The following is a 13,066-nucleotide window of genomic DNA, read 5'->3' as shown; positions in this document are numbered from 1 at the left end:
CAGCCTACTGGGATTAGAACTTCGTGCCCGTGAGTGGTTGTAGCAACATTGTTATTGTTCAGATTATATAGTTAATAGATTTAAATTCTACTCCGAGCGAGGAGCGACATTTTTCTCACGCGTACAGACCCACAAAATGCCACGTATGCCGGCTTGGAAGTTTAAATAGAGCTGTCTAATATCGCTCATAAACTCATAAACTACAAATCTACAACTTTAGAAATAGTTAGGCATATTAATTAATAAATGATAAATACCTTGTGATACAAACAAAGTCCGTGTAATAGAAGAGGATCTTGAAATAGTTTTTCAATTGTCCTTAAACCAAAGTCGAGCTTCAACCTCACCAACTTCACTGACTCCGCCCCCACCTCTCTATTGGAGGATAAAGTGGGACTTGTCTTGTCAATTACTGTTATGAATTATGACACCCCACTTGTGAGTTTCTCTGAGAAACCCACCTCATCCCTTTAAATCAAACATGTACACTGTGCAATCATGCATCACCCAACCCACCACACACCACACACACACACGCACTTCTTTCGATTGTGTGAAATAATAATCTTTATGTTCTAATTAAATTCCAAAAATGTGAAATATTGAAATCCTGCCATCGTGGTTATCATTTTTCACAGGAAATAAGATGGTAAAAAAAAAGCAGCAGGTGTTGTTAATCAAATGCAATTTTTTGACGCTCGGCTGCTCGGCAAGTGGGAGGACCTCTCCGGTTTTCTGGTGTGGAACAATAATGCTTCTCCAGTCCTTCCCAGGAGCGAACATAACATCAAATTCACCCCAAGGTTAGACTGTCCAAGAAAAGAAAAACCCAAGAGCTACATCTCAAACTCTAGAGGTCTCGGTTAGCATGTTAAATGTTGAAGTTCATGAAAGTGGAGAAAGGCTTCTTTTTAAAGTTGCATTTAAACAAACCACAAGACTTCTGGAAGTCTTGTGGTGTCCTTTGGACAGATGAAAGTGGTGATGTTTGGCCAGGATGCACAGCACCATCTTCTGGAGGAAACTAAGCATATCATCACAAATACCTCATACCAGCTGTCAAGCATGGTGGTGGACGGGTGATGATTTGAGTTTGCAGCTAAAGCTTGGCACATAAACTTTAATTTAACAGGCCGATAAAACCCAAGCACCCCAACAAATCTACAACAGAATGTCTGAAAAAGAAAAGAATCGTGGTGTTGTAATGACCCAGTCAAAGTACAGACCTCAACCCGATTGCAATGCTGTGGCAGCAACTTAAAAGAGCTGTACGTGAATTCATTTCAATACTTCAGTGAAGCGAAGCAACATTGTAAAGAGAAGTGGGCCGAAATTCCTCCACAACGATAAAGTCACACAGAAAAGGATTACTTCAGGTTACTGCTGCTATAGGTGGTTCTGTTGAATCATAGGGTCTACTTTTAATGGGCTTGAATAGAGTCTTATGACAACTTCTTTAATATGTACACGTACAGTTGCCAGCTGCATAACCTATCAACAGAATACACAGCTCTACTTCCCCTCCCTTTGCTAAGCACACTAAATAACCTTATAATTTTAGTAACTCCCGAAATCTTCTTCACTTGCAGAAATTCTGACTTCATCAGAAATTTCCCATAACAGCAAAAGATAAAGATTTTTGGCCCTTTGAGCCCATCAGAACTGTGTCAGTGATTTCTCAATTGCCTGATTTCTTTGGGTGCTGAAACAGCAGCTCTACAGGTTTCATTTGTCATTCTCAAACTCTCCTCCCAGAAGCCAAAAACCTTTCCACCCCACAATTTGCTTCAAGTACTGACAATGAAAAATTATCTGAGCTAATCAATCTCTGGTTTGTTTTATTTTCCTGCACACTGCACCTTTGCATGGACCTCTCTTCCCTCCGTTACTCTCCGTGGCAGCCCACTCCAGCGGCACAGCGACTAGGTTCAGTTCAGGCCTCTGAGCATTTATTTTCACCCACTCACTCTGTGTCACCGTTCACCAACTTTATCTTCCAACTGCAGCCTAGCCTAGCCTGCATTTTAACCTTTACATTTTTCCTGTGTGGAATGCACTTGTAGGTGTACAGGAGAGAGAAACAAATATATATTTTTATCTTTAAGGTGGGGTGAAATACTGGGCGGGACTCCACAGTGTGACACACCTCTGCTTGTCAAGGCTTTCATACCTCAGGGTGAGTAAGATACCTCTAGTCACACTAAGGCTCGAGACAGGTTTTGGTTTCTGTTAACCTCAAGATCCAGGCACTGGAAGTATACCAAGTTACGGTAAGCTGATTTGACATCTATTTCCAGTCTCTGACATCTCAGGTCTTTGATTATTTGACTCTCAAATACATTTAGATGAGTATGGTAAGTCATTTTGTTGTATGCTGTATAGGTTTCTTGGATACTCGTAGTAATTTATGAAGGTGTAACCAAACATTTACCAGTAATTCAGTATTTGTCATCAGATTTTGAAGGTTTGCTTATGAAAATGTACTAAAATCAAAAGCACCATGGACACTTGACTTAATTCTGACTTAACCTAGCATGATTGTGTTAATCTTCTTACCTAACATCAACAAGACCACAGCTCTTTCTGTCAAATCTATACAGTTAAGTTGCGCACATAGAATATATTTTGTAAAAACATAATGGATGGATGCAAAGTAAAGCTTTCTTTAGATGTAGAAATGTTTCCTTGATTTAAAACAGTGCTTTTACTTATAGTTTGTGCACAAATCATCATGCTTACCGCACTGTCCCAGTGTTCATTTTGAAATGCCACACTGTATGTTTGTGCAAGACCAGGCTGGCACTGAGTGCTCATAAATGTGAGGTTAAGTGATATTTTTTTTGTGGGCAGAGTTCTTAAGTGACACCATGTGAGTTATACCAAGTGTTTGCTGTCTTTGATGCCGGTGACTCTTGTTCAGTGGTCACTGAGAAACAGAGAGGTTGGTATCATACTTTGAACTGTTACCAGACAGGTCGGGCGGCTCTCTCGCTCAGTCACTCACTCACTCACTCACCAGAATCCTGTGTTACTGAAACAGAGCTGGGATAGACAGACGTAAGCTGGAAAAGGGGAGGGGCAGGGCAAATTTGAATGAGGATATTTCTGTTGTGAGTAAGTCTGTTTAGCTTTAGGAAGTAGGAGCTGCTGATAACTTGTTAAAGCAACACCATCGTTACTCTCTCCATCTACAAATGTCACTCGTAACTCTGTCCAGAATGTGTTTCTGAGTGGTCCTGGTATTCTGCTTCCTTTTCTAGGTCTGTGATTTTTTAGGAAAGCTGCTTTATCTTACACATCTCCAGCTGACAGAGTGGAAAAAACATGACAAACATCACTCGACATATCGTCACAGTGAGTGCCTTCTCTTGAGTGTTTTTATCGTGCATTTTTCCTCATGTGCTCATTCTTCCTCATTACTTTGCAGCACCTTCTGACATTCTCGCTGCAGAACGGGGAAGTGCAGAGCGTTGAGGAAGCTCAGAACCGTCTTTCCTTCCTGGCTCAGAATAAAAAGCTATGGAGTCAACAGATGTACCTGGATGTGGGAACAGGGGGCATTTATCTCAGAGACGTACAGAGTCAGGTGAGGGCAGGCGCATCTCAGTGGATGATGAAGAGATTTAAATGTGCTCAGCTGTGAAATACCACACATATTTGCCTCCACAATGACCAATCAGTTCTATCTGCCCTTGCAGGACGAGCTGGAGAGCTACGCCTTCAGATCCATCTTCCGCTGTCAAGCTGTTAACACAGAAAAACACTTCCCATCCCTCCTTATGTTAGTCTGCCAAGGTGAAGATCAGAAGAAGCCAGACATCCACTTCTTTAACTGTGAAACGGTGAAGGTGAGTGCTGACGGCGCGAGGAGTTTCCCCAAGTGTTGTCCTGCATGAGTCATAGGGTCTATTTGCATCAGGTTTTACCAGTGATGCCACTTACATGTTGTCATTTTAAACAGGCACAGCAAATCTGCGACGAAGTCACGTTGGCAGTTTCGACTTCCACCGCCAGCAAGAGTAAGCTGCCCCCTGATGACAGGTACAGTGACTGTCATAATCACGCACCCACAAAAGTGCATTTCTCGGCACGGTTTTAATGGGAGAGCACGCTTCTGTGTTCACAATCACATTGCATGGGCGGAGTTTAATTGGCAGCCACAAAAAGGAAACTCAGACCCACATCCCATTTAAAGCAGTTTGATTTTCGCCGTCGTTGTCATTATGTCACATTTTTCCACTGAGTCAAAGCAGCTTTGTGTTGCCATCCACCTGTGTGGAGGCAGAGAGAGGGAGGACAAACAGTATAAACAGCTGAGAGAGAGCGAGCAAAAGACTCGTTCTACCGGTTTCTACATAACTTAAGAAGGTGTGACAGAGATAGCAAGGCCATTGTGACGGCGAGTAGAGAAGGCAAAGGGAGCAGAGGCGAAGGCTCCGGGCATAGTCTGGCTTTGAGAACATTTCTCTTTAAAGGACACGTGAAGGGCAGAGACATGTGGTAAGAGACACAGCAGGAGCCTTTTGTATTTACATCAGAATTTAATTAAAATTTCTAAAAAAGTGAAGTCATCACTGTTAGGTTACTTGTATTTTTTTGGATAAAAAAGTCAAGGCGGACTCACTGTTTTTATTGTTTGCTAATGTAAAGTGTTTGTGTTTAGCGTGGAAACGAGTATGCAAAATTAGGAAATTAGTTTACTCTTTTTTCATGGTTGGATAAGGGCTGGAGGATTAACTCTTTACCCCTTGTTAGCCTGCTGGGAGTAACCTTTAAAGCTCCTTTTTGAGCTAAGCATATTTCAGACTTGCTTATTGGACAAAAATGACTGGGTTTGCATTAGAAGTTAGTGAGAGTGGTCCCTGTTTACGCAGCTACCCTTGGAAAAACCTGGAAACTGTTGTACTGGTCGTAAAACCACATCTTTATTGATATATACTGAGGTGTCAAAACCCATCGTTAAGAGTGCTGGGGAGGTCATCGGATGTCTTCTTTATAAGGGAAAGGGTTCAATCTTAGAGGCGCCACGTTGATTGAGGAGTGCACTGCGCTCATAGAGCTGTTTGGAGCTCTTACCAAGAGGATGCTGCTGTTACGGCATTGAATGTGAGCTTGTTAATATGACTTCTTGAGCCCTTGCTGAAGGGCGTCTCATTTGCTGGCGCTGAGTGTACACCTGCACCATCATCAACAAAAACATTGTTATCACTTTTTAACCCGTAGTGCCGTGTTGTGGCAGAAGCACTGAATCTCTCCTCTCGCCCCGCAGGCTTCAGAGTGGAGGAGATATGTTCGACCCCTATAACATACCAAGTCCTCCCATGCTGCATGCTCCTAATCCCCCACCTGTCAACCCTCCACCTTACCCTGGACCCAGAGGTAAGAAAAAACACAGAAGACTTCTTTTTCCACATGCATGCCTGTTCAGTAGTGCTTCAGAATTATTCAGAAGGGTTGGGAAAGTGAGCAGGAGGAAAGGAGAGAAGCGACAGGTATTCGAGGCAAACGTCTCTCCGGAGCACAGAGATGGCTTTGTCAGCTTGTGTTTGTGAGAGGGCGGCTTTGGGAAGTGCAGAGATAAATGAACATGGATAAACTGAGTCCCTTGCTCTATTTCATGACAGCAAATGGCGGACCTGATATCTCTTTCCTGCGAGCAGAGAGAGAAGTGGTAAGCCAGCTCATCTCTTTTGTGTCTTTTGTCGCCACTTTTGGCTGCTTTTCACGTAACGAAGGCAATTCTTCTTTCCTCAGGGGATCCTTAATCACTGTTTCGACGAAATCGAGGCCTTCATGGGCAAGCTGCAGCAGACTGCTGAAGCTGCAACGGTGCTGAATCAAAGAAAGAAGAAGAAGAAGAAAAGTAAAAAGCAAAGCGCTGAAGGTAAGAGGGAGATGCAGAGATTTCTCCAGTTTCTCTAGTTTGAAGCAACATATCCATCAACTGCTGTTATATTTTGTTCCCAAACAACAGACGAGCTACTCGCCACAAAGGCTCGCCCTCCACCAGATGGGGAATTCGTTGATATCTTCCAGAAATTCAAATATTGCTTCAGCCTCTTGGTATGTATACCATCAAGTCCCAAGCATTATTTGCTTACTCGTGGCAGCTGCATATTCATCGCCTCTGTTTATTTCTCAGGCTCGCCTGAAATCAACCATCACCAATCCTTCTTCAGAGGACCTCATTCACCATGTGTTCAAGCCTCTGGATATGGTGAGTCAGGGTTATAAACTCTACCTCAGCAACTGTTGTTGCTATTGCTGTAAATATGAGGTGTTGTCTTTCACTGCAGGGGAGCATGACCAACCTCTTCGAATAAATCCGTGTGACACGTAATGCCATGCGGGGGCAAAGTCAACTGGGGGTAAATGCCTAGATTCGAAAGACACATTCTCTGCTTGACGGCAGCGTTTTTGTTCCTGATGTTAGTGGACATCAGTGCAGAACTGTAAGCATGTGTCATGTCAAAATAATGGAAAGTCTTCAGAGTAGTTAAGTGATGTTGTCAGAAGCTACAGCTTCTATTCAGTGTTTACACAGGGCAGTTCCCTGCACAGCGGCCTGATTGAAAATCACCAAAAAATCCAGCATTTGTTTGATCTACGCAGTTTCCTTGGCTGTATTTGTATGCGGGCAGGGGTTGCTGGTGCATACCTCTCAAACATTTGGTTTAGATTTGAGCTTGTCTCGACACTAGAAAGGCCACTTTGTTGTCCCTCGACGCCTGTTTTAAATTAGGACGTTGGTAAGTTCCATCTGGGAAAAAAAAGGTGGGCCATTTATGGCTGCTTTTTTTAGAAATCAAGTGCCTTTTATCATTTATTTACTTTGATTTCATGGAAATGTCCAATGCCCTTCATTAAAGTATCAACATCACTCATGATGATACACTGTGAGTTAGCAGAAATTAAAGAAATATTTCAAAGTATGTGCTTTAATTTTTCCACTCCAGTATGAATCAAATAGGATGAAAAGGGTTTGTTTGATTTGTGTAAACTGACACACCTGAATGGGAACACGCAGCCTTGTCTCTCAAAGACGTGCGTGTGCGTCTTCTTGTGTGCTTTGGCTTTTGTGTGCAGATGTATCCATTAGGTTTTTTGGATTTGTTGTTACATCTGTGGTTTGATGTTGGGCTATCGGGCAGAAGAATGGTAGAACCATCAGCGATTGTTAAGACTTTGAATGCCAGATCCATTAAAGCAGACGTGGGAACATCAGTTCAGTTTAGCCAAACAATCCCAACAATAACTGCCTTAATGCGTTTCATATTGAAGGAAAAGAAATGATAATAATATAGATATAACCCCAACAATAACTTGGCCCCTTTGAAAAAGCACTTTGGCAACAGTAAGAAGGAAAAACTGCCTTTTAACAGGAAGAGACCTCCAGCAGAACCAGGCTCAGGGAGGTGCAGCCATCTGCTGCGAACACTTGTGGGCGAGGGGAGGAAGAAAGGATAAAAGACACACTGATTTTGTCTCATCTGTATGTTGCGCAGATGGTAAAAACAACAGGAGGACCAGCTTTTGGAGCCGCCATATCCAGTCCTGCCCTGACCAGCTCTGCTGTGTCCCTTCTACAAGATACCCTGACTGAGGAGGAGAGGCAGCTCTGGACGTCGCTGGGACCCAACTGGACACACCCTCGGTCGGTATCAATGCTTGTCTGTCTCTTACTAGTTGTGAAACTGGTGTTTTATTTCCCAGCACATTAAAAACTTCCAGTCTTGGTGTTGTATCAAGCTCAACTCTGGCCAGAGGCTGTGGAAAGGGAGCATTTTGCCTCTGTTGATAGTTATGTGTCACCTTTTTACATTTTTGGGTTCACTGAAGATTTTATCTGCTGAAGAGCAACATCTTTGTTTCAACCAAGCAATATTTTTGTACTTCGTTTCCCTTGAAATCATTTGTTTTACCTGCGTTTTGAAATAAGCAGATTTTTTGAGACAGGAGATTAAAAGGGACGTTTTTATGCTCATATCCAGTTCCATATTTTTATTCTTGGACTGAAAGACTAAAAAGAAATCCTTATCTGTCTTCTTCGGTCTTTTGTCTCAGCACTTCAGTTTCAGCTCATGGGGTGAGGGTCCCCTTACTTTAAGACAAAACACTTTCCTCTGATTGGCTGACAGCTGAAGCCTGAGCTTTGAGCCCTCAGGGATTCTTTGAAAGTTTGGCCATGTTTAACAGGAGCCTCCATCAGGCTCCATTGTGACAGTATTTATATAATAAGAAGCATAACAAATCCACTTAAGGCATTTTGGGATTTATTGATTTCTCATGTTAAGAAAAGGGAACCGATGGATTAGCTGTCAAATGTACATAAGACCTATTATATTTAATCTTGTAAGCAAGCTTTAAGAGGAAAATCCAATGTCATAACTTCCCTCAATGAAAACTGCTTGAATAGCAATCATAGTTTTGGTTGTTGAGCTCATTGAAGGCCAAGGCAGTGACTTGTTCTGCTCTCTCAGGTCTCAGCTGCGTGGGCCTGTAGCTCCATACACCCCAGTGTTCTTTGATGGCTGGAAGCCAGAAGCCTTGAAGCCTGACGGGCAGGTTTGGGAGGATCCGGTCGAGTCACAGCACAAACTCGAAGCCCTTCGAGAAAAACAAGAGGTGTGGGATACTTCTATAACGTGATTTCGAAGTCATTAATCGTAGATCAGTGGAAACAAGAACTATGGATGAGTGTGTAAAAGGACAACACAGGGGCTTAAGATACTAACGCATGAATAAACCTCACGTACAGTAAACAGTGGAGATACACTTTCCGCTTTTTGACAGGTCAGCTCACATTTCTGTCCATCCGTGCTAAAAATTGTATAAGGTTCACAGTTAGTTCTTTGTTTTTTTTAATAACACCTTAGTTTCTCAAACTTTAATGCAGTCAGCCTTACCCAGATATACACTGACATTATATTTATCTACATACTTTATGCATTTTGTGCTAACTTGTGTTGTCTTAACTTGTCTATTTTTTTTTTTTTTTTGCTCCAACAACAGCAACAACCACCTCAGCCACCAAACGATGACACGTAAGTCATCTACAAGACATAAATCAATGAACTGCTGTTTTTGTTGTTTGTTTTCTTAACCTCGACCAAATAAAAACAAACTTTGTCTCGTTTGGTCAGAAATTCACTCCCACCGGGGCCTGACAGACTCTACTGCTGCAGTTATGACTTCATTGCCAGGAACAGCAGTGAGCTTTCAGTGCAGCAGGGGGAGACACTGGAGGTAACAGAATCAAGCTGTTTGTAAAAGCACACAGTGAAGCAAGTCATTTTATGGCGCACTCAAGGAACCATCATAAAAGTCCTTTTATTCGTTGTTTGACAAAAGCTATTTGCAGTTGTTGATACACTTTACAGCCCTCTCACTGACAGAAACCCTCTCTGTCTGACAGGTGATCGAGTCATCCAAGCGCTGGTGGAAGTGTCGCAATCAGTTTAACCAGGTCGGCTTTGTCCCCTTCAACATCCTGGAGCCCATGGCTCACATAGACAGCCCTGTCCACAACAAACCCCCCAGTGTAAGATGGCAAAAAAGACACCCACACACATGCATGCACAGGTGAAACACACGAGCTCTCATCTGATCATTCCATCAGAGCCAACTCATTTTTTTCTTCACTCCACATTCCTTCAGGTTCCAGCTGCGCCTCCACTTTCCAAGAATGTCACTCTTGCCCCACCCACCCCCCCTGCTCTTCCCAAAACCACCCCCACCCACTCCCCACAGCGCCCACGCAGCTTACCATCATACAACCAGCATGTGCAAGCTGTTGAGGACAATGACAAAGGTAACGGACTACAACTTTATGTGTCCTAGACTGTGGCTCTGTAGTGTAGCGGTTTGCACGTTTGCCTAACAGGTGAACCTTTCCCAATTTTTCCCAATTTGATCCCTGGAAGAGACACAAATCCCTTTGGGGTTGTGTCAGGAAGGGCATCTGGTGGAAAAATCAACCAAATCAAGGATGCAGAGTCTAAAATGCTGTGGCTCACCTCCCCTCTGAATAGAAAAGCAACTGCTTTTTACTCTCGCTATTCCTCTATTTTATTTGAAGTGAGAGATTCAATGTAACTGAAGTAAAGTAATTTGAGACAGAGCTTGAAATCTTAAAGCATAGGTGTCAAACTCTGGCCCGCGGGCCAAATCTGGCCCGCAGCCTAATTACATTTGGCCCGCGAAGCCATACCAAATTACTATTAGAGCTGGCCTACTGGTATTATACAGCTAATATATATATTGTTTAGTATTAAGCTTTGCTTGTTCCATATTCAGTTTTTCAGCAAAACGTGTTTGAGTCCATAAGAAAAGATTTATTCTTATATCTGGAGGAATAAATATATTTCAATAAATATTAACGTTAGCCCGCGACTTTGTTTTGAATTTTGGCCCACTGTGTATTTGAGTTTGACACCCCTGTCTTAAAGGAAAACAAATGAAAAATTACCCCAAACTAATAAAAGAATGTTGCCAAAACAATCTCACTTAAGGTCCACTTGGTAGCAGTTGTGGATCTTAAAAACATATCACACAGTCTTTAATAATCATTCAGTTTGTGTGGATACATTTTATATGTAGATGATGAATTATTAAGGTAAGTACAGTCATACTCTTGAATGGGAAATATAAGATTTATTAAAAAAGTTCTATAACCAAAATGTAAAAAAGATACAAAAAAGCACAGTGATAGGCTGCTCATAAGTCAGTCCCCTTTAGTTTTCACGGCACCTGGTTATATTAAATTCCTACGTCTCATATTGTTGACAGAAAGCTCGGTTTTAACATCAGGTAATAATGCCGTGAATTAATGTTAGATAGTCAAGTTACTGCCACATGTTCGGTCTCTGGGGATGGGAAAACACAGTCCTTCATGTAACGCTATAATGGGTTCATTATTTTGGATTTAAACCATGTTGTCATGTTTTAAGATGAACTTTTGAGCTATGTCTTTCCAACACTGAGTCCTGTTACTTCTTTAAACTCCAAACTTTTCAGTCACGCTGGTAAATGACGAGCTGCTCCAGAGGCTGACGAATGGAAAGTCCAATATGAACAAACCCCTCGTCATCCCTCGCTCTGCAGACACCTCCCTCCCCCTTGACTACCACTCTCCTCCAGAGGAGGTGGCTGAGTGGCTCAGAGGGAAGGGCTTCAGCAAACCGTAAGTGACTGCAGACCAGATAAACCACGTTTTGTGTATAACCAGGGAATGCTGGTTCTACACTTGTGTTTTGCCATTACATGGATGAACGCACCGGCTCCACCAGAGTATCCTCTGAAGTCCATTATGTTTTGTGTCCCTCAGGACAGTGTCATGTTTGGGTGTGCTGACAGGCGCCCAGCTGTTCTCTCTCAACAAAGAAGAGCTGAAAGCTGTGATTCCAGAGGAGGGTGCCAGAGTGTACAGTCAGCTCGCTGTGCAAAAATCACTGCTAGAGGTAAGTGAAAAGAGAACAGCTATATCTTTTAAAGGGAAGCCATATCAAAGGCTTCAATATTAACATTTTTATTGGTTTTAGGAAAACTAAACATGATCATTTTTGGCAGGATGCAAAAACACAATTATGAGTGTAATCAGTGATTTAAAATTACTTACTTTTAACATATTTTCATTCATCTTTTATCTTTCATGCTGGACTGAGGACATATGATACATTTGGATCAGCAGACAGTCTAATCCAAACAGAACAAAATTCTTATTTTCAAGTCCCACATGCCATCCAGATTACCCTGGAAGAGTCTTATAATTCAGGAAAAGATTAAGAGACATTAAAAATGCATTTGTGTGTGTGAGAAATTTTACATTGGTATTTGGATTATTTTGGTAAGAAAGGCCAGCATCATTTTTTAGGCTTTTATCGGCTTTTATCTCTAGTTTTTGTGATGTCCAAACTTCGTCCCATATTTTGTGTGAAAGAAACATGCTGGAAACGTGCTGACAGGCCATTAAAAAACATCTTGAAATGTATTCTACGTATATGGATTTCACAAAAACCTTCAGTGTTGAGCAGAAGGCTCACGGTAATTTAAGATGGAATGACCTGAACTCAGTAGCATGAGGTTTAAATTACTGTAAACATCTCATTGCTACACAGTCTAAATTGATTTCTACTTTTTACAGGATGCCAGAAGGGCCACAGAGCTGGAGGCAGTCATGGAGAAACAGAAAATGAAGGTTGATCTGAAGCTGGAGAGCAGTACATTGTGAGGAACAGCGTCCACATTGTGAAGAGCGTTACATGAAGGACTGTATTTTCCCGTCCCCAGAGACCGAACATGTGGCAGTAACTTGACTATCTAACATTAAATCACGGCATTATTACCTGATGTTAAAATCGAGCTTTCTGTCAACAATATGAGACGTAGGAATTTAATATAACCAGGTGCCGTGAAAACTAAAGGGGACTGATTTTGCTTTTCCTTATTTTATGCCATATATGTACAGTTAGTGTTTTTTGTGGATGCTCATATTAAACATGGACACAGTTTCGAACAGCGATCGGAGCACGTACAAGTAAACCAGGAGTCAGAAGGTCAGATTTCAAAGGGCTCCACCAATTTTTATGGAATGTTTTTTCTACTCTTGGCTTTGTACAGTGGTGCAAATATGACACACCTCAGGTACACAGCTCGGGCTGTTTAAACCCTTTGGTTGCAAGGGCCAGCCAATCAGAAGAAGGCTGGTTTAAAGAGAGGGGAAAGGGAACTAGAGTGGTTTGTTCCAGGATGAATTGAGGTGTTGGACTTAGGCCCAGTATAACAAAACTAAGAATTAATCTGAGCTGTGAATCTTGCAGTGGTTCTCCAGTAGAATCTAAAAATGGAAATGAGTGTAAGAGATCCCCCTTAAATATTTTAACACTGCAGTGCCCCGTTTGTAATGCATATTCATTTTAGTGTAACAGCTGTCTTCTTCTCTGCCTAATTAACTTAAATGAAATGTATTTATCTTTGTAATACACATTTGTAAAAATTCAGCCATTATTATCACATCTTAACAATGACACGACCTTGTCAACACAATTCAACACAATTAAATTCCAAA

At 41.9% G+C, this 13,066-nt stretch overlaps 1 protein-coding gene across 1 annotated transcript; it reads left to right on the top strand.

Annotated features, from left to right (window-relative positions):
* Nucleotides 1-3,147: 3,147 nt before the first annotated feature.
* eps8l1b (EPS8 signaling adaptor L1b) lies at nt 3,148-13,065 on the top strand. Its single transcript, XM_087845395.1, has 18 exons — nt 3,148-3,354; nt 3,428-3,586; nt 3,699-3,848; nt 3,962-4,041; nt 5,270-5,379; nt 5,625-5,671; nt 5,755-5,884; nt 5,975-6,063; nt 6,143-6,217; nt 7,506-7,654; nt 8,481-8,625; nt 9,013-9,044; nt 9,144-9,246; nt 9,416-9,541; nt 9,658-9,811; nt 11,017-11,182; nt 11,327-11,459; nt 12,143-13,065. Exons 1-18 carry the CDS (start codon nt 3,325-3,327, stop codon nt 12,227-12,229), a joined length of 1,965 nt encoding a protein of 654 aa, XP_087701521.1. The 5' UTR covers nt 3,148-3,324; the 3' UTR covers nt 12,230-13,065.
* The last annotated feature ends 1 nt before the right edge of the window (nt 13,066 follows it).

The sequence above is a fragment of the Neolamprologus brichardi genome, chromosome 8 (assembly GCF_056152115.1).
Source record: "Neolamprologus brichardi isolate AB-2024 chromosome 8, ASM5615211v1, whole genome shotgun sequence".
Taxonomy (NCBI): domain Eukaryota; kingdom Metazoa; phylum Chordata; class Actinopteri; order Cichliformes; family Cichlidae; genus Neolamprologus; species Neolamprologus brichardi.
This window is presented reverse-complemented; position numbering and strand designations above follow the sequence as displayed.

Coding starts and splice junctions, on each gene's coding strand:
- eps8l1b (XM_087845395.1), top strand. CDS start 3,325: ATGACAAACATCACTCGACATATCGTCACA. Junction 6,064..6,142: donor AATATTGCTTCAGCCTCTTG/GTATGTATACCA, acceptor TTTATTTCTCAG/GCTCGCCTGAAATCAACCAT. Junction 9,045..9,143: donor CAGCCACCAAACGATGACAC/GTAAGTCATCTA, acceptor TCGTTTGGTCAG/AAATTCACTCCCACCGGGGC.